This window comes from Melospiza melodia, chromosome 1, assembly GCF_035770615.1.
Source record: "Melospiza melodia melodia isolate bMelMel2 chromosome 1, bMelMel2.pri, whole genome shotgun sequence".
Lineage (NCBI taxonomy): Eukaryota > Metazoa > Chordata > Aves > Passeriformes > Passerellidae > Melospiza > Melospiza melodia.
In genome coordinates, this window is record NC_086194.1 from 132,812,795 (window position 1) to 132,835,306 (window position 22,512).

Below are 22,512 nucleotides of genomic sequence, written 5' to 3' on the forward strand. Positions count from 1 at the left end.
ACTGCTACATTCTTGATGATATATTCAAATCTGACTGACACTGACCATCTATGCTGATTTTGCTGAAATAAATATAGTTAAATGTAACATACAAGCAGACTTATGCCATGCAATAGATGTATAGGTAATTAAATGAGTTTAAAATCTAGATCATATGTAGAGGACGCTCAGAAATCTATAAAATTAATATATTTGAATCTGGATATATGGTATATCTGCTAATACATTATTTTACCATTACGTAAATGTACTAATCATAAATGATCTATAGTTATAAAGTCAACAGAGAGAGTAGGAAAAAAACCCAAAAAAGTCTTTTTTGTAAATGTTTATATCTGAGACAGAGAGTAGCCTACAGTTTTTACAGCAAAAGTTTTTAGGCAAGCAATAAAAGCAAAAAGATGGGCTGCTTTTAATAGTTGTAGGTTATGGCTTATGATTATTAGACCATTGCTCTGAGATCAACAGTGGCTGGTTTTGTATTAGCTTCTGGTGGTGTGGGGTTTTTTTTTTTTGGTTTTTTGTTTTGTTTGTTTTTTTAGTTTGGATCATTACTGTGCTTTGAAATGAATTCATGCGATGTGTGCACTTGTTAGGCTTTGGTTAACATCAATGAATGGTCTTGGCATGCAAATGTTGTTTTCCTTTCAGATGAAACTGAATTGAGAAATGGACTGCAGGAGTGAACTGGATGTACTTCAACATGTAGTGATCAACCTGCAGATGGGACCAGTTTAGGACTTGTCAAGGCCTTAACCTCTGAAATGTGTGTGTTGTACCATAATTGTCCAAATCCAGAGTTCTGGGTTTTTTAAAGCAATACTTGCTAGGATGATGTGAACAGAACAAATGTTTGTTTTTTTTTTTTTTTTTTTTTTTGTTTTTTTTTTTTTGTTTTTTTTTTTTTTTTTTTTTTTTTTTTTTTTTATTATTATTTTTTTTTTTTTTTTTTTTTTTTTTTTCTCGAGACAGGCTCTTTTCTTCCAGGCTTTGTCTTTTTCCTGTGGAACATAGGTTTCATGGGATTTAAAGTTCAGGAACTCAGAACTTCATTTAAACAACAAAAATCAATGTTGAAAAAACTTACTGAAGTATGAATATGGTTGTTTTGGCAGAAGACATTAAATCTAGCAAAACTTGATTTCTTTTTTCCAGGAAAGAACAGTAACAATTAGAAGACAGACTGTAGGAGGATTTGGATTAAGTATAAAGGTAAGATGATATTTTGGTCTATATATTGCATATTACACAAAGCATGTCTTTAATATATAATCAGTGTTACTGTTAATGAGTCCAAACTATTTTAGAGGACTAGAAACAAGACAGGAAACAGAAACAGATTTTTGCATGTTAGATACTGTTACAGCAGGCAACTAGAGCTATGCTACACTATAGAATGGAAGGCAATCATTCCCTTAAAATTCAAGCTGACCAGCTCTGTAATGAGGTTTAATGTAAGAATTGTGAAGTATTTTCAACTGTATAGACTGTACTTGTTCGGCTTCTCTCTAATTTAAATAGTTATTAACGAATGCTAAATTACAGTGGCAGGCACAAGGAACAGCCAATAAGTTCATCATCAATTCTGCTACAAAGAATATCACATTAATCCATTGCAATTCATTAGTGGGACAGAAAGTGTTATTGCAAGCTTGTATTGTTTATTTTTCCATAGATCAAGCCCAGACAGCAATTTATCATGTCACTGTGGTTTTTTACCTTTGTCAGTAAGATTTAAGAACATGTACAAGTGTAGATGATCCTATTTAGGAGAGGGAGGAAGGGTTAATAATTTTTGTCATTGTAATGTATGATTTTGAAAACTTTACCTTAAATTTGAGTCTGAGTCTAGACAACACAAGATTAATTTTATCTTCTACACACAGCAGTTCTCAGTCTCAAGATAGCAACCGAAAAATGAAGTGTACTTCACATGAATGCAAAGAGGCCTAAATTATGCATATAAAGTGGAAGTATAGATTTTCCTATGACATCTGCTGGTACTGACCTAATGAGTAACTCAAAAGAAGGATTAATGTGCATTTGTGTTGTCATTGATAAGAATATGACTGAATAGAAGTATTAATTTTTAAAAATGTACTCGTGCACTTGCTGTTATCTTGCTGACCCATGAAGACCTCTGTTCAAGGGAAACTAATTGCTATTTTGTCACCAAAGCTTCTCATCAGTTTGGTCAACAACATTTAAATTTTTTTCCCCTCTGGTATCATTATAGGTTACAGTACACTGAATAATAATGAAGTAGTAAATGTCAGTGTAAAATGAAGTGTATGTGTACAGGTGGTTTTATTTAAATGCTCCTAAGAAGTAACTGGTTGCTAAGTTAGGACTTTAGATGATTGGAGAGCAAATCTCAAGAGTCAATATACTTGATTTTTGCATATAATTTACAATGAGCTATATAGAATGAATATCACTGACAATCTCAAGATCAAGGTCACATTATTTATGTATTATATACATTGCATAAAATAAACCATAATTTAGAAATATAAAATAAATTGAGAATGTGCAATGGTCTTTCTTAAATTAATAGATATTAACTTTTTAGAGTAAGACATTTATTTTCTGTGATTATATATATCATAGATATTTTGATCAAAATTAATCAAAGTATTGGAAAGGTGAAGATACATAAAATCAGGTGTGAATAGAAAATTTTTCATTTTTTAAAATAACTAGCAATCAGATGGTGAAATCCCTTCAAAAGAGCAAAGAATTTTCTTTAAAAAAGGAAACTCAAACTTGTTTGGATGGCACAGATTAGATAATGAAAATGAAAAGTTGAATTCTGTGGTCCAGGATGTTCTGTCGATGTGTTTCAGCTAGTATGATTTATTACTTTAAAATTACTTATTTTTTAAAAAAATCAAATTGTCCAATCATTTTGTTTGTTGGACCTTTTTTGCTAGGTCCCTTTATTTGTAGTTCTACATTCTCACAAACACGGACAAGCGGTTGGATAGCTAACACAATATAAAAACAAATTAATAAATTCAATTATTGTAATTTTAAACTAGTGTAAAAAACTACTTAGAACAGGAACTTACAGCAATTTTTCTTTTTTAGTTTAGTAGGCAAACTTTATGAAGACTCACTGAAATGGACTTTTTATTTATGGCATGAAATGACATGTCAGTTCCAAATATTCTGAAAAGTGCCAGTTTTCTGTTTAAAATTCAAACATGGTTTGCTTCTTGCAGATTAATACAAGTTTGCTGCTATGTTTTTGTTTTGTTTTGTAAGATTCCTGAACTTAATAAAAAAACTTATATTAAAAGATTAATTTTAAGTAGAAATGTAATTATTTTGATTTTGTGCCAGAAGGTAGAGGTTTACAAGCCCCTCTGAAGGAGTGAGAAGCACTGAGGCCTCTCCTCCTTATGTTAATAACTTCCATAGCCCCTTGAACTACAGTAGTTTCTGTTGTCTTACTACTCCCAGGCTAATTAAAGACAGGGGTTATTTGAGGACTTGCTTTCTGGCTGTGATGTATGTCAGAGGATGCTGTTTATCTGAGGTGTTAATTACAGCAATACAGTGATTAATGACACTCACTTTAGAATACTTGCTTGGGCTTGGTTATGAATTTGCCTAGTTTCAGCTGTCAGGTCTGGGGCATTATCTTGTCTTTTTTTTTTTTTTCTCTACTAACTTAAAACATCCATTTACTGTCAGAAAACTCACATGAAAATGTCACCTTTCAACTTTCTTTTGAATAAATGTTGAAAATGTCTTATCCCACTGCAAGTATTATTCTTTTTCTGAAGAGCAGGGAACAAATTCCTAATAATGCCAAAATTAAGCTAATTATTTTTTTTACCTGTCTATGAGGGAAACTCTTCTAACTTGGATATTCCAACTGTATTTGTAAAAATCAGAGATTCAGCTAACTGCTTAAGAAAAACCCTGTTTGTAAGGTTGATTTTGTCCAAGACCTAAACTTCAGCCCTTTAAGAAATAGATTATAATCCACTCTTTTAGGGTTTGAAAACCTGGTGTGTGGCTGTATGTCTTAGCTGAAGTTAGTGGTGAAACTGTGCTTTAATTTGAAGCAGACCTGCTCTGGTTTACACTCTTCTGAAGGAATAATTTTCTCTTTTCTGAAGCCTCCTGTCAAATGCTTGTTTATGGAGGAATAGACATAGACATAGAATTTGGAAAGTGTAGTATTTCAGTAATTTATGAAATCTCTGAAAATTTGAGATGCAGAACCTTGACAAAAGAGGCTTCTCGGTGTTTGATTTCTGAAAGAACATCCTGTTTTTCAAAAATTGGAGTGTAGTGTTCCTGAAGAAATAGGCAACAAAATTGAGAGTTTATTAAACAAATTGAGGTTTTGATTACAGCCCGACTTCTGTCTACCAGGACTCACTACGCTGCCATTATTCTGCCTCTGTTTTAATCATTCTTTTAAAATGGTGAACAGCATAACATGTCCTCTGAGATTCAGTTTGACTTTCTAATTTAATTTAAATGAAAAATTCAGTGTCCATAGATCTTAAAGCTATTTTTGCTAGTGGAAATGCTTCCTTTTACTATGAAGTCATAGTTCCCAACATTGCATTGTCTAACTCTGATGATGGTAAAGTCCAACAATTGGTCTGATCTTTTATAAACTCTTTTTTTAGAAAATAAAAAACTGATTTCCTTGTTATACTTAGAACCCAATACCTCCAGCCTTTGTCAATAAAGTTACTGCTTTCAATTGCCCTATTTTTCATATGTCAAAAACTTCTGAAAAAAAACTCTTGCCCATAAAAACTGGGATAAGAAAAAACCTTTAGGAGTGTATCATGTGACACTTTGAAAGGAGGTGTGGGTGACCTCTCACCAGTAGTGGCCACCATTCACGACAGTGACCTTCAAACAGCTGCCAGTGATTAGAGCTTCCTCTGCCCCTTCTAGCAGGACCACCTCTGCAGGTGGGAATCTGCTGTCATTCCAGATTTATCCCTGCTTGAGGAAAAGTGACAAAGAAAATTTGCTTGACAAAGTTCATTGTTAGAGTCTGGCAGAGGTCTGAGCCATTAAGTCTTCAGCAGCACTATTTGATGTATTTCTGTCCATCCTCTGGTCTGAGGTTATAATTACATGTCTGTACTGGAGGAAGAGAAAATTTAAAGCAGTGAAAAATGCAATGGCAACCTGAAGTAGTATTCAACAAGGTGTTGGCAGAATACCCACAGTTTGCTGCAAATTGCTAACAGTGGCTGGGTTTAGGTAGTTGGCCAACTATTTGCTGTTTCCAGTTTTGATTTTTTGTTTCTTAGAACAGCGGGTACTACATCCTTTTACTGATTTAAAAAGAAGCCTTCATACAGGTCAGACTCAGATTCAATGAGAAGAGATAATTCACTTCAGTAGGAAAGTACCAAAAGCTTCCTCAGATCTTTAGTGTAAATGGGTTTAAGCGGATTCAATACAATGAGAGAGGAATAATCATGTTGTGTGCATTGCAGGCTGGCTTAGTAATAAACGTAATTTCCTACTTTAAGGGAGCATTAGATCTAAGGAGGCAGGGAGGCCATTTTAAACCTCACAATTCTTTGCTGGGCCTTGAGTATCCTGGATAGAGCAACATGGGTGTAACATTGGAGGTTTAGGAAGAAAGTGACAGTTATTTTTTCTGTTTGTTTGAAAAGTTTTGAAGAAATTAAATTTGCATGTGACTAGAAACTTTGGAGGGTATAGGTTAAAACTTATGAATTTAGTGAGCTTGAACTCATTATCTGCAGTGGATCCAGCTTTTATTGTTGCTGTTCCTCTGGTGAAAACTATTGAAAGATATTCAGCAAAATATAGTAGCAATATGTTCCATGCTTGTCAACACTTATCTCATGCAATGCAAGACGAACTTTACTTGTAGACATATAATTGTTGTAATATTACTGAGATCCCCATTAACTCAGTGTTTTTAGGGTCATTTGCATTGATAGACACTAGCAAAAGGAATATTTATCCTATTTAGCATTCTCTGGCTACACAGGACATTAATCTTTATTCCATGACACAAAGAGGTGTTGAGTGCAGGAGTCTGTTCAGTTTCAAACACTTTGATACTGCATGAAGAAGGGATGTGTGCTGTTCCTTAGGGATTGAAATACCCATGTCAGTCCTTTTCACAACTTGACACAGGGTGCCTGGACCTATAAAAGCCATCATTTCCGAAGTAAAATCTGTCTACAGAAAAAAGTAAGAAAACACTTAACCAGTATTCCTCGTCAAAACAACAGTGTGGCAGACATTGGTTTCTGGTGACCTGAATTGGTTCAGCTTACATTTGAGTGTATGCTTTGATGCCCTTGGCAGAGGAAAAAGTATTTGTGTCTGTCTGTATTTTTACCTTTACCTTCCTTTGAATTTCCTTTTCATTTAAGGTTTATTTTTATTACTTTTTTCTTAAGCACCATAAATATTTCTAGTCCCAACAGGATAAATTGAATGAAGCAACAGCATTGAATTGTTGTCGAACTGTTGAAACTATCATCTGGTTTTCCTTTATTTCTCCCCATTATTGAACACCTACTGTTCCATTTCTTAATGCTTTTTTTTCTGTTCCATATTACTTATGCCACTGCTTTCTTCACTCTTTGTGCTTGTGTGACAGACAGAAACAAATAAAGGCTGCTTTTGACATGAAAAGTCTAAACCTTCTTTCTTGTGCTTTTGTTTACCTCCTTCTTGCCAGCATGAAAACTAAGTGGTCACAGTGTGATTGCCATTATAGCTGGATGTCCATTCTGCTTTTACAGGACACATTTCATACATTAGGCTCTCCAGAATTCACAGAAACTGATGTCCTTCATGTCTGGTAGAGTTCTGAATTCACTTCCCGAGCTAATGATGGCAACTGAGAACTTATTTATGTGAGACAATAAGGACTTAATCACAGTCAAATATTCATTAGAAAAAGAAGATTTGCAGAATCAGAGTTATTTGCTCAGTCTCTCTAAAAACTGTATTTAGAGAAAGGGTAAAATATAACTTTAGGTGATAAAGATATTTTTAGTGACTCACAAGGATTGCTCTTTATTTTTTTTTCAGGGTGGAGCAGAACATAATATTCCAGTGGTCATTTCTAAGATTTCCAAAGAACAAAGAGGTGGGTATCGGGTATCAGCCTATTACACTGTACTTTAATGTTCCTTTTAGAAAAAGATGTATTAAATCTTGAGATTCTTTAGTCAATGTTATAACAAAGACTGTTGTTGAACCCTTTCTCTCCCATGTCTTTATGATCTCTCTCTTCCTCAGAAACTTTTTCTGAAAAAGTAGAGAATTGATACTTGGAATACTTTTTAAGTCTTCAATCTTTATTTTTATTTTCTAGAAAATAGAAATAGTAAAGTAATAAGAAAGTATTAGAAAAGAAATAGAAAGTATAGAAAAGAAATAGGAAAGTATCAATAGAATGAAAATGCTTAATAAATTTTATAAAAGGCAATGATTTAGTGGCTTTGACTTCCCAGTAATTATTGTCTGGAAGTTGTAACAGATAAAATGTTTGGCTCTTAAATCATTGTAACACAGCAGGAGAATGCATGACTTTTTAACCTGGTTACTCGGGTTGTATTTAGAGTACTTTGAGTACTGCATAAATTTTGGCCATACTTATTTTTATTAGGAACAGAACTGGTGGTGAATTTCTGTATTGATTTAACTGGCAACATTTTGAAATTATTGGAATGATACATGGATAACAGTTAAACAGCTCAAGATGTTCACAAGTATGAAGGAGGGAGGTCATGAACCAGTAGTAATAATGTGTACTTAATATCTTTGTTACATTTGTATGTAATTGTATAAGGCCGGAAATGCAAACTTGGAAACACTCCCCTCCATCTGTAATGCAATAATTCTAGAACTCAGCTTTTCCTCAACTAAAATGTGTCAGTATTAAAACAAAAAAGTTTTTTAATCACCCACTCAGATAGAGAGGTATTGAAGAATCAGCATATAGAGAACCAAAAGCCAACCCTGAAAGGTAGATGTGAAAGTTGGAGTTAGGGAGAATAAGGAGTAGCATGGAATGAATCCCTAAGGAAGGCAATAAGGTTAACCTTATGAGTTTATACTTGTGACTGCAGTGTTTTCAGTATACATGTAACTAATACATAAAGATGTGGCATGTATTACATGCAGTCCCTATTAAAATGCTATTAAACACTGCAGAAAAAATAAGAAAGATATACTTAAGTTTAATTGAGCATACTGAAGTGCAATTTTATTTCTGTCGTAAGTTTTTTTGCTGCAGTAGCTGTTGCATTGTTTCTAGCCTCAATACCTAGCTGTGATATAATTTTCATTACTGCTTTCAATAAAAATATTGCTGATTTTTGCAGAGCTAGTTTTGAGGGATATCTCTTTTGTAGGAGACTGCTGTCTTGTGATGTAGAAAGTGTCATGCTGTGCTCCTGGACTAGAGAACTTTGATAGAGAAAATGCTGTTTGACCAAAAGCCTATGCCTCAAAATAAATGAAAATATCTGTCTTGCAATATTTTAGCCGTCTGTTTTTAAATACAGCTAATAGGATCATTCCACCAAACAAGGACTTGAGTATCATAATTTACATCAATATTGATTCCAGTTTTGCAGCTCATATAAATACGTAAAGTTTTTGGATCAAGTCCAATAATAGTCTTTTTCCAGACAGTCTCTCTATGTTGATATGGAGTGCTATAGGTAATAATTACATGTAATCTGTTAATATCCTGTAGTTCTCATGTTCATGTTCTCAAAGGTTATTAATGTCTTTACAGACAAATAATCTTTGTTATATTTCTGATGTGCTTATAAGGTGTATTTGAACGAGATAGTTCTGATATGGAGCACAGTGTTTAAAAATTGAAAGTGTAGAATTAGATTTTATAAATTTTGTTGTGTTGCAACTTTGTTCTTAAAATCACATTCAATTTGGCTGGTGATTTTTTTACAATATATTTACTTTCTAGCTCTTCAGCCTATGTAAGTGTTATCCAGCATTAATAGTTCCTATTATTTATCAGAATTTATCAAAGATGCAAGATCTAAAGGGTCTTTTATCTTTGGAAAAAATCTAAAACTTCAATTTGTTATTCATGAGTATCCCTGAAGTCTCCATGTTGCTTTTTTCTCTTTGTAAGAAATTCTCTCACAGGCAAATATGACCTAGTACTGCAGTCATTTTCTATTCAGAAAAATATGGCCCACCTTACCAGAATGGCCTGAAAGGTGCTAGTGACTGATGGATGAAGTTTCATAGTTGTGTGCTTGATCTGAATAGCCTCTTTTATTGTAACACTGATGCACAAATATTTTAAGTTTTAAAAAGAAAATACAAGTAATTTTATTGGAAGTTTTATGTTGGAGCTTTTATCATGTTTTTGTTTGAAATTTAAAAAAATTATGCAGAAGAATTAAATTAAATAAAATCTTTTGTACACAAAATGTTGGATGTTTTGTACATAGTGAGTGAAAAATATGCTTTCTGTTTTCAGCGGAACTTTCAGGTTTGCTCTTTATAGGAGATGCAATTCTGCAGGTGAGTAAAACTGCAAATTATTTTGTCTGTATTTTTCTAGAAAAGTGAAATGAAATCTGTGCTTATGAAATGTAGAGTAAGTCTTCTCTTTATCTTTTTAATAACAGATTAATGGAATTAATGTGAGAAAATGCAGGCATGAAGAAGTGGTGAGCTTTTCTGTTTTTTAGTCTACTTTTTTTGTCTTTTGTAGTTGCTGAAATGATAGTGTATGCTGATAGCAATGCAGTGGCTTCAGCTGTTTTATTGTTATTCCTAAACAAATATGCCTGTACCTTCTACCATGACAAGCAACAAAGTGCAGTCTCTTCTTCCTAAATCTGTGTAATTGCTCTTCTCAGATAGGCTTTTCTATATTAAAGGTGATTGTTTTATTATGAAGATTTGAGCTGTACAAATGCCAGCATTTCTTCTTCCAGCTAATAGCTGTCAAATTTCAGCACTGCTACACCTTTCTGGCTGTGTGGGGTCATTTTAATTTCAACAGCTGTAATTTGCACTATGTTGGGGATTTGTTGTTTGGTTACTTTTAATCCTATTTAAAAAATGAGAGAAAACTATTCATCTGCCACTCATCTTCTGCTGTTCCTTATGAGGATGCTCTTCTCCTTTAGTTAAGATGCTATCATTTTGGGTATAAAACAAAATTTTATTTAGGAGATTTCTTCTAGAGAAGAAATTTTGAGAGCTCTGTAGCAGTCTGGTTCCACTGGTGAATCAGCTTTGCTAAATGCATCCTGTATTTTAGCCATATTTTCTTTTTTTTTGACATTTCTTAAATACTTTCAGAAGCAGAAAACCCTTTATTTCAGAAAACAATGCCAAAAATTAAAAGATTATCAAATAAATTACCTTTAAATCCTGTTTAGCTCCGTAGCATTTGTACCTGTGTTTTTAAAATGACGTAGTACTGACATATTTCAATGCTTCTCTTTCTGACTCTTTGCCAATTCAAGGATGCTCTTTGTGTTTCATCCAGCATTCTGCTCTATGGCAGATCAGTGAACATGTGCTGTTCAGGTATAGAAAGCAGGAGTTAATGTAGATGAAGTTCTGATGAAGTTTATTGCAGGCTGAAAGATTAGATCACTGCACTACTCTTCAGTGTTTTTGCACACTTGTTTCCTTTTGGAAATCTACTGAAAATCCTGCTTCATTCTTCAAGCCTTCATCATACCCCCTTCTGTATAAACTGGCTAATACTTGTATTTATATTGCTTTTAAGTTTTGTCTGTGCAACAATGATCAGGTTGTAAATATTTTATATGTTTACTGCAGTTGATTTGTGTAATATGCGTTAATATGGCAAATATTTCAGTGGGATTTAAATGTTGGAATTACAAAACATGAGAAAGATGTTACCAAAAGAGTAGCCTTGTACACTTGAATGCAGATTGAAAATTAGTTAGGACATTGGGCTTTTATTTTCTGTTTTCTGAGACATTCTCTAAACCCTCAAAATGATACATGAATCTGCTGGGTATTTATGATAAGGTTGAAACCCATTCATGGGAAGAAAAGAGGTTTTGGAAAATTTGCAAGGGGAGATTGACATGGAGGAGCAAGTGTTATGTTAAATTTTGATTTATACCTTATTTATCTAACATAATCTGCTTTTTAAACTCGTTGTAGATAATTCTCTATGAATTTAAAAAAATAGTATCTTACCAGTTTTGGATGTGCATTTATGTATTTGCCAATGGTTTAGGAATTCAAGAAGCAAATATGTTCTAAATGAAATCCTTATTTTAATTAAGAATAATTTTTAATATTTCATAGCAAATATTGAAAAATATTTAAATAGGATCAAATTTCCATATGACATTTTATAAAAATATGCATAAGAGTTATTATATATAATATAATTAAAAAAGGCAAAGTAAATGAACTCTGATAATCCATTCTTTTTCAGAAACATTCACTGTTTTACGCTACGTGTTTATGGAGTAAATTTGTTGTAAAGCTGCAATTATGGTAATAGATGTGGTTCTGCATTGTGTGGTAACCTGTGGGTTAAGGCTTAGCCCTCAGTAAAGATTAAATACATCAACTGGTGTGCCAGCAGGAGTCACAGGCAGGGTTTAGTCTGCAGCACGTCCTTTGCAGCTTGACTTGCTCTTGGACTTCTATGCTGTGGGGTCTTTATCAAATACAGGATCTGTAGCTCTAATCTTAGGGAATATAGAGTACATAGAAGTATGTGGAGCCTAGTTGCTTGCAGCAGGGAGTTGAACAGGAGTTGAAACTTAATTTTCAATCCATATTGCATCAAGGCACTTTTGCAGTGGCTCTGCAGGACGCCTGAACTTGTAGCTTTGTTTTGTTCTGATTTTTTCTTTACCTAATTAAGGCTTAGCAGGTACAATGTTCTGTAGGATGTGTTAGTGTTTGGGTTGTCTTAATGTCTTAGAAAATTTTCATTGTAAACCAGTGGGTAATTTTTTTCAGTTGCTAATGCTGAAGATACCTGTAAAAAATTCAGACTTTTATCTACAGTGTTACACTGATGAGCATTCATACTTTTCCTACATGCTAAATGTGTTGCTGCTTATGGAAACTTTTTAAACATATGTCATATCTTCACAGCTTTGCAGTGAAAAAATCTGTGGCATAATCACTGCAGCCTATTGTATGAAACTGATGGTTAGTCGACCCTGGTATTTAACCTTGCTTTACTGATAACCATTCTATGTATATAAAATTATTTAAGTTTCAAAATTAGGTAGTTTAATCCAACTCACGGCATCTTTAATAGCAGGGAGAATCTTTCCCCAGAGTACAGTGATCTTATTTAACATTGTGGGCACTCTGTTATCTTTATTGTCTTTCATTAATTTTGACATAGATAGATAGGTGGGTAGATAGATAGAAAGATAGATGGACTGATAGAATCTCCTAAGCCTGGATAGGTAGGTTTAGTCAGTTCTTAGTGTACCTTACTGGATTTCTTTACATGGTTCCTTTCTTATTATTTTTTTAGCTTTAGGTAAATCACTTAATCTTGAGCTTAGTTTCCTGCTTGTAGGAGGTGAAAATATTGTTCATACCATGAAAGGATTTGATGAGTATCTATCAAACACTGTCTGTAAGCTTATTGTTTCTCCTGGGTCGTAAAGAGCCCCAACAGCATAAAATTGCTTCGGTCTTAGTGCTCTCATGTGGTAAGGTAAAGACATTGTCTCTCAGGTGTAGTGTCAATACAGGAGGAGGCTGCAGGAAAAAATAAGCTATAGCAATTTATCATAAAGAAATATCTCTCAGCACCTCTCAAACCAGCAGTTTCAGCCCAAAAATGCAATATGAACTTGTATGTAGGAGAAGAGTCCATTATATCTGTTTAAATACATAACTTTTTGCTCTTTTTACTCAGGATGTTTTAATTATTTCTTTAGTAGACTCTCCTTTAAAATTTTCAACAAGAATTTTAAAAGGCTGAAATTAGGATTATTCACAGACAAAGCTATGAGTTTTGGCTTCTAATTAATAAGGTCTAACAAAACAATGCACGGCTTGTCAGTCCACAGACCTAGAGGATGTGGTTGTCCACCGTAATAGATATGATTATTTTTAAGGCTGGAAATTAATGCATTTCTAGCTTTTACCTCAATTTATTGTCCATACATAAAGTTGGATAGACAAGCACCAACATAGTATGGTTGTATGGATGTTTTTGGTGGTTCTGGGTCTAGCCACTATGTCAATAAAAATGGACAAGATTCTGGGAGAGAGTGAGAGTGGCCCTTGAGGCTCTTGTAAATGGCTACGAGTAGGAGAGTATGTCAGTTCAGTTGGATACTACCCAAAACCTTGTGTTGGATCTGCTGCTCAGGGTTGTAGTGCGCCAAATCATCTAGAGCCAAGGCAGAATTGCAGTTGAGTGAAGGCTGATATGTTTAATTTTGTCTCTGTTCCTAATGTTGTGAATGAAACATCTCAGATAGTATCAATAACTATGCTTACATATCTCTTTGCATCTTAGCATCTGTTTTTTTCTCTTAGGAAATAGAAGAAATTAAATGACTATGGGTATGATGTAATTTCTTATTTCTTCTATTTGGGGAACATTCAGGGAATGTTTCTAATGAAAAATGACAGCTCGCATGTGTCAGTTAATGTGGCATTTGGGTTTTCCTTGAAAAGTAACGGGAAAAGCTCAAGTAGTTGCAGGTAGCTATAAAGACAGAATAGATGTTCAGGCTTTCGTGGATTTTATGTAAAGGTAACTACAATATGTAGCACTGTGGTTCATTTCAACACTGCTTGCATTTTGCACAAGACACCATTTTCTTCCAGAAGAATGGCCTGATGTGAGATGTCCTCGTGCACTGTGTTGAACCTTTTGCTTCCCCCTTTTCTCAACATTCACAGCAGAGCTGTGACTGTGCTGACTCTCCATGAGTCATTTATGTTATGTGAAAATGGCAGTGTAGGGATTGTTGCTGCTTAACTGCAATCATCTGCACCTAATGAAATTCTTACTCTGGACTTTCTCTTTAAAACTGTGGTCTCGTTAAAACTCTTTTTAAAAACTCATTATGAATAGCTTTGGCAATGCTTTTTGTAAATATTTTTAAGCAGAAGAATGAGCTTCTGGTATTGAGAATGGGTATTTTTAACACAGGAACCTGAGAATTTGGTATTTTTAACACAGGAAAGAAACCAAATTATCTGAAATCTTCCTCCATCTTGACCTTACAGATGTGTCTTTTGGTAAATTATGTTATCATCTTATCTTTGTTTCCTTACCTATCAAACAGACACCTAGACTATTATAGGATTTACTTCTCTGAATTTTATGAAGTACTTCTGAATCTGTTATAGAAAAGTACCTCTGCATTAATATTTTGCAGTTTCATGAAGTGATAATAGGAACCTGCAAACACAGATTACCACTTTCTTATGTTGCAGAGATCCTGTACTTTATAACTCATGGCACAGCCATTTAATCCTTTCCCCTCTAGACAGAATGGCGACTCTAAATGTGGAAGCTGCACAGCCAGTGCTTCTAAGACTATAATCAATCTGCAGCTTTTCACTTCTGAATTTAAAAGTGAAATGTAAACTTTCTGGAAATTCAATACTCATTCTTTCCATAGAGCTGCTGTATTCTGTCTAAGACTTGAGTAATAACAATAACAATAATAATAGTAATAATAATAATAATAGTAAACTGATTTCACCTTAGCTATCCTGGCATAATTAATGAAAATACCTGTTATTGAATATCCTAATGCTTATGAAATTTGAGCTAATAATAATCTGTCAAATATTTCAGCACTGATTTGAAATAAGTGCCCATCAAGTGGAAAAGTACCTAACAGCTGTAAATAGCCTGTTTCAGCTGTTTTCAGCTCTGTGTTGGAAATTCCTGGAATCTGGATATATCCTGGAGCAGTATTCTAAATGTGTGTTCATCTGCTTTTCTAATCTGGCTTTAGCTATGTTTTATTAGTGTTTAAATTATTTTTTAAATTGTGCCAAACTCATTAAAAACTTGAATATATTCAAGTACTATGATGTTAGACTTTTAAAATATGTTAATATGTTGCTAGTCTTCCTAATTTATATTTTCATTTCTTTTTCTCAAGACACCTGTAGTTCTATTAGTCATTTTATTAAGATTTCATCTTTTGAAACTACTCATCATTACTGCTGATTTTTAATAGAAGGGAGTAGAACATTCTGTCATGACTAATACCAAGCCTAGATGATTAATATTGTTATTTCCTTATTACATAGCTATGGTCCTCAAAGCAAAAATCCATTAGGGTTTAGCGGGATAGAGTGAAAGATTGAATCACCAGTTACAGCACAACATCCTTCAAATAACTGTCCTTGGTTCCTCCTTTGTCATACAGGTCTATTAATTCTGAAAGCCTGAGCTGCAAAGAAAAGAAACAGTTGAGGAGTGGATTTAAAGTGTGTACCATCAAATATGCTTTGTTTGTGACCTTTTGTTTATATTGATATTGTTCCTGTAAAGGCTCAGGTTTCTCTTCTTCCTTAGGAAGCAAATTGAAATATTTTCATCTTTATTTGTACATGAGTGCACTTTACCCTCCAAAAGACTTTTTGAAATATTTCATTCTGCATAGCATCTCCTGGTTGTGGAGCTAAACCTCAATTACACTTTAGTTCTGGGACCCAGTGTTTTTCTTTCTGGGCATAGCCTCCAAAATGTAGAAAAATTAAACAGACACAAAACACTCCAACTTAATGTAGGAAAACCAGAAACTCCTATGGGCGTGGAAATTATCTTCTCTGGTCACTGTTAAGAAGATTTCATTTACTCATGACTAGAAAATACTGCCCAACTGGCACCAGTTATGTTTTCTTTATATAGGTAACAACCGTGTGATATAGATTGAAAGCAAATGTTCACCTCCAAAAGGCAACTTCTGTATTTCTAATGGCTTGGTGTGGACCTGAGAGAGCAGTGGGAAGACTACAGCAGTTGTACTCATTTAACTAGCCAGGAGGAGTCACAAGTAGGAGGTGGGCTCAAAGAAGTGCAAATGTGCACACACATAGTCTTCTGACAACTTTGCAGCAGTTAAAATACCTGATTTAACTCCAGAAATTTCATTGTTCTCACTATAGTAAAATCAAGTGGGTGCCAGGAAAAAGCTTTTAATCCAGGGATTATCTAACACCTGTACATATTTTTAGGTCTTTTTTTTCTCTACATTGGGTCTTTGTCTTTTGACAGTTTGTTCGGTGGAGGAGGAAGAGGAAAGGAGAATGGACTCTATATAATTTTTCAATAGTATCCAGTGTTGGCCTGTTCCAGCCTGATACATGGAGGTTTCCAGATGGCCCACCCCATACTTCTCAACCACTAGTATGGTACAGTATGGTACTGGTGTTTTGGTATCTGTTTGTCAGAACTGGGCCTATTTCTGGATGTTTTTGGTTTTTTTTTTTTTTTTCTTTTGCCCTGATAGTACTGATGCTGTTATAGGAGTTCAGTTTGGTGCTACCTGTTTCTTGTTAGCTGCTTTGAAAGAGACTGTGGCTAGTAAAACAGCTTGCAGTAGTAAGAGTTTCACAGGTCACAAGAAGATCTTCTGTGCAGGTTTAATTACCGAAGGAAGAAGCTCTTAAGTAAAAAATTAGAACAGTTACACGTTCTCTAGATTTTTGGGCAGATGCCTGCAAGAGTTACCTCCCTGTGCTGTTAATCCTTTTCTGAGAAAAATGGGAAATAGTCACTCCTCAGGCTGAATTGGCATTACCAGGATAATGACATATATCTTTAAATATGATCTAGGAAATGTTCATAGCTCTATTCCACTTCACTTGCCCTTGTCAAGCCAACAGTGATTGAGAGCATTTAAAAGATTTTAATTGTGCTGACCTGTAAAAAGGAATTTTCGAGGGATTGTTCGACATCAATAAACTCCCATATTTAAGCATTGGCTTGCAGTAGGATGTAATGAGGAGGTTTCTAGAGTTTCTGAAATGCATTCCCTTCTTATACTATTCTGAGTATGAAGCACTTATGTAGTAAATGGATGGACAGGCATATTTCACAAAATCTCCACCATTTTTCAGATTTCTTGAGGTTTTTTTTATATTCTTTGTTCATTTTGTTCCCATATGTTTATATGGGAAATCAAATAAAAAACATTTTCAAAATCCCTTGTGTACTTCAGGTCATGTGTGATTTCTGAATGAGTGATTGCAGAGAAATGTTGGTGAGAACTAAAGTTTACCATAATGAATGCTAACAGATAAAATATTTTATTTAAATATCCATCTCCATGAAAGATTACAAGTTTTCACAGACTATAAAGCATCTTTCCATCAATCAGTAAGTGAGGTTTTAGGGTAAAGTGAATCACCTACACAACAATGGCAACAACAAATCTATGAAACAAAGTTTTTTGGGGTTTTTTTTTTGTTTTTTTTTTGGTTGGTTTTTTTTTTTTTTTTTTTTTTTTTTTCCAATTAAAACACTGAGAGCTTTGGAAATTGAAAGCTTTAAGACATTTAAATTTTTGATTTTACTTCTACAACTGCAGCTTTTAGTATTCCAGGATCTTTATGTCTTAACAGGAAAGTGATGTATAAATGCGGGCATGCTTTGTTGAGTCAAAGCATCTTTATATTATGTTCATTAGATATCATGGAGCTATGTAGCATCAGCAGTGGTTTTTTTTATTTTCTGAATTTTTATAGACTATGAGAGCACAGAGAAAATTGTAAAACTAGAATTATTAAAGTTTGAGAGGCTTGGACTTTCTAAAAGTGAGACCTGTAGTTCATGCACTCATTTGTAATATTCTTGCGTAATAATCTAGTAGCAATGTAATAGAATTATACAAATCATTCTGGTTTTCTTTTATTGTTGATGTTGCAAATTTTGTTTCTGAAAACACATTCACTCTATATAATAGTCGATAAATTATTGTTTTTATAAGATTTTATAGCCTCAAATGGTAATTCACTGTTGGCAAGAATGGATTTCTGTGGTGTTATTGCTTAATTAAGAAAATAAGAAAAGGTAAAATAAGGGTTGCAATCGGATAAGTAGCCTAATCAGTTTTGATTAATATATCAGATTTATGATTAATTTTGAATGTTACAAAGACCTCATGCTATAAACTGATTAAAACTGTAATTCAGCACTTTTTTGTCATTGTGCTGAAATACAAATCTTTTTTACTTCTTTGGAATTATATGCTAATCTTTTTTGTTTCCAAAATATCTATAAATGTACTCCAGTTAATTAAAATACCGCATGAGTACCGCCAAATCCAGTGTTGCCTTTAAAATTTAGACACTGATGAAAATGATTTTAAAAATGTTAAGGAAATATGATTTCTCAAATTTTCAAATTATAATTATTTGGATCCCAATTTAGCTGAATCCGTATGTATTTGCCTACAATTATAAATTTACATATCATATTAAGTTGGGGAATTTCTTTTTTACAAATATTTTTGAAGAACAAAGTAATTTTCTCAACTTTTTCAACTAGATGCAGTGCCATTAATCTGGGGCAGAAAAAGTGCTACTGCATGAAATGGCATGAAATTATGTTACAGAATCACAGAATTCTTATGTGTTTTCCCAGCTGAGAACTTTTCCCACTAGGCACTTTCCCTGGAGTACTAAAATAACTTTCTCAGAGATTAGATCCTGAGCAGCCAAGAAGCTTAGAAGAATTAACTGCTTATATTAATCTAAAACATTACTTCAAATACAAATTTGTCCAGGAATTTATTTTTTGTCATATTGAAGTTGATAACATTCAAAACTGAACAAATAGGAATAGGTTTGTAGAGTAATATTTATTCAAATACAGAATTAGAATTTGATTTCAAACTCTTTAGGACCACTTTTTATTCATTTTTCATGAGTATTTATATTCTGGTGCTTGATTAGTGTGACTGTTCATGAAAACTAAATGTTAAGGTCATATTTGCCAACAGCAAATTTTATATTGAATATGTAAATGTGAAATTTGCTACTAGCTGTGTGTTTGACCCCAGCCTTGCAATGGGATTAGTGTGAGCAAACTCTTGGTCTGGGAATGATCTTTTTTTTTTTTTTCCCAGACATAGAGCTCTGCATACCCAGGCAAAATGTTCAAGCCATGCAACATTTACATTGTTTTCATAAAATTTCTTAAAATTTTAAGACTGTACTTAAAAATACTGCGTCAACTGGATGTTTTTCACTCTTCAACCACTAGGAGCAGGAACAATAGCTGGAATGTTATACAGTCTGGTAATGTGTATGCATTTTGAATACTACTAATGAGGCCTTCAAAAATTGTAAACATAAAAAATTGTACTAGTTTAGTATTTAGTGGCTGTCTTAGAAATTTCGTGGAGAATTCAACCAGAAGGACACTTTTTTCCTGGTAAAGTTGAATTGTAAGAACAATTTGACTAAAAAGAGCAGGAGATTCTTATATATTTAATGGATTATTAAGCAGCTTCATTGTTTTGTTAATAATCAGGATTAAAAAGCTCAAACCATTCAAGATCATTACTATAATAAGAAAAAAATGTCCATTGTGATCAACTATGAAAAGAAAGAAATCCAAAATCTTTAAATGAATAATTTGATTAGAATTATTTCTTCCTGTTGAGGAAATTTCAAAGACCCTAATTTCAAGTTATTTTCTAGTTTCTGTCACACTTTACTGGGAAAAAACATTTCCACTTTTTACTTTGATTTTTACCCTTACAAAAAAAAGTTGAAAGAGCAAAATTTCTGTATGAAGCTTTTTTATTTTAGTATAATATATTCCAGCAAAAGAAGAATACATATCCATTCATAAGAGGTTTCTAGTGATCATCATTTGAATTGTAACTGGGTAAATTTAGGAATCATGCAGATAAATGGAAAATTGTGCTTTATTCTGTAAATATTGATTTTGGTTTTCTCTTTATGTAACATGGGTAATGTCTTTAGCCTTTTGCTATATTTTGTATTTTTTATGACTTTTGAATTGGGAGTGGAGAGTCATAAGTGCTAGGTCATTCTTCTAAAGTTTTCCTGGATAATTGCTAAAATGTGGCTTTTGGTTTTGAGACATTATATACAATGTTTTTCTTCAATTCAGCTCATGATTATGTGCTGCATTATGTTGTTTTCTCTTACACTGTTGGATAGACTATGTGTTATACACTCTATTTTTTTCTAGAATAGTCATTGCATTATCATGCATTGTGTGCTGTAACACTTGCAGGCCATGAGCAAACTCTTAATATTCTGCATAGGAGATAGTGATATTATTACCTGTTGTGCTGGTTTTCACATTTTATTAATTAGTAATTTAATGACTGAAGCTCTGGCCTGTATACAGCACAAAGTTTGTTTGTTTGGGGCAACTTTTATCACCAGAAAGTGTTTTTCCCATATAGTCTGTCATTTTTTGTAGGTTGATGGATGGTTATCAAAAGCTGGCTTAAATAGATGTTGGGGAAATCCGTAATGGGATATGGGATATTTAGTTGGTGTGTATTATACTGACCTTAAATTTTTATTTTTTTTTTTTTAGTCCAAGAGAATGTGTTTTATTAATTTTTTTCTGCTTTCTTTTAAAGATTATTTTATTGATCTCTTACTATCCTAAACCCTTATTAGAGAATAGCACCACCAAAGATTGGTTGGTAGCCTACAAATAATTTGAAAATTACAGTTCTGGCTTATGCTCAACACTTTATATTATATTGGACTAAAATCCACTAAAATGATACTATTTGTATAAGTAATAAAGATTGATTCCACAAGGGTTTTGTGCAGATATGATGAGTCAGTAGAATTTCTACATATTATCTAAGTATTAAAATATAGTCTGCTTAAAAGAAAAGAAAAAATCTTTGAATTTTTATGTCATGCATCTTTGAAGGTAAATGTGCAAAGCCTCTGGAGCCTACTTAAAATGTGTTATAGTTGCTACAGATGTTGATAGATTTTTCTGAATATTCTCCATAACTAATTGGAAGGAGAAAAAACCCTAAACAACATTGTCAGCATAGACTACCATCATGGTTGCTTTCCAATTATTATGAAGTCCAAAAGTCTTGTATCTTAAATTAGAAATCCTCTGTAGATTGATGGGAAAGCCTATCATTCATCTGGCTGTACACACCACTGCACACACAACGCTGTGCAAGCCTGTGGAAAGCTGTGCAGAAGACAATAGGTGCTGTTGCAACACTGGTGTAAAGTCTTCTCCCATTTTTTTAGGAGTGTTGTTAAAGGGTTCACACATTTCTCCCAAAGAAGCTTTGGTAAACATCAGGTTATGACAATGTTGATTAAATTGATCCTAAAGAAAATCTGGCTCCTGTGTAAATTTCTGAACTCTGCTGATGAGAAGTGTACTGCCATATATACAGTGATAATGAAAGTGTGTTGTACGTGAAGATGAAACATACATGTAAATCATATGAGTTAGAATCTAAATTAGGCTTATGGATTTATAACATTTGACTAATGGTGGCGTTGAGTAGGTTGCCTAAATACATGTGGGGATTTTATAAGTCTCATAGAGTTGTAATACACAGAATCACGCAATCACGCAGAATCACTAGGTGGGGAGAGACCTTCAAGATCATCGAGTCCAACCCAGCCTTAACACCTCAACTAAACCATGGCACCGAGTGCCACATCCAGTCTTTTTTAAACACATCCAGGGATGGTGACTCCACCACCTCCCTGGGCAGACCATTCCAGTACTTTATCACCCTTTCTGTAAAAAAACTTTTTCCTAATATCCAACCTATATGTCCCTTGGCTCAGCTTAAGAATGTGTCCACTGGTTTTATCAGTTGCTGCCTGGAGAAAGAGACCAACTCCCACCTGACTACAGCCACCCTTCAGGGAGTTGAAGAGAGTAACAAGGTCACCTCTGAGTCTCCTTTTCTCCAGGCTAAACACCCCCAGCTCCCTCAGTCATTCCTCACAGGGTTTGTGTTCCCAGCCCCTCACCAGCCTCGTTGCCTCCTCTGGATGTGCTCAAGCCTTTCAAAGTCCTTCCCACACTGAGGGGCCCAGAACTGGACACAACACTCAAGGTGTGGCCTCACCAGTGCCAAGTACAGGGGAAGGATGACTTCCCTGCTGCTGCTGGCCACTGTTCCTGATACAGGCTTTAACTACCTGAAAGTTTTTATTGTCCAAAAGTATTCAAGTTTCCTATTTCATATTAAAAAAAAAAAAGTAAATTACATGCTGTTTAATTTCAAGCACACTGTGAAAAATTCCATTGGTATTTCTGTCATTTTCAGTGTTTTTAAGAGATTTATCTTGTTCTTCTTGGCTAGTTGCTTTGGAAGCCATTACATATCTAATTTGAAAATATGTGTTCATGAATTAGCTTCGACAGAGAGAAAGTGCCCAGCTGCCGAATACATAATCACATTTAAAAAGTGGAACATCTGTGAGTGTTTAAAATGGAGAACTCTGTAACTAGTTCCTGAGTAACTACAACGTTCATTTACT

The 22,512-nt window shown here is 33.9% G+C and overlaps 1 protein-coding gene across 5 annotated transcripts in view; it reads left to right on the plus strand.

Annotated features, from left to right (window-relative positions):
- The window catches only part of SNTG1 (syntrophin gamma 1), a 320,666-nt gene that overhangs the window by 181,766 nt on the left and 116,388 nt on the right, over positions 1 to 22,512 (plus strand). For 4 of the 5 annotated variants that reach the window (XM_063168615.1, XM_063168586.1, XM_063168575.1 and 1 more), the window contains exons 4-7: positions 1,156 to 1,212; positions 7,069 to 7,126; positions 9,503 to 9,546; positions 9,654 to 9,695. In XM_063168615.1, coding sequence (XP_063024685.1) covers positions 1,156 to 1,212; positions 7,069 to 7,126; positions 9,503 to 9,546; positions 9,654 to 9,695 — 201 coding nt within the window. The remainder of the gene's footprint in view (positions 1 to 1,155; positions 1,213 to 7,068; positions 7,127 to 9,502; positions 9,547 to 9,653; positions 9,696 to 22,512) is intronic. The other variant, XM_063168607.1, reaches the window with a different exon arrangement.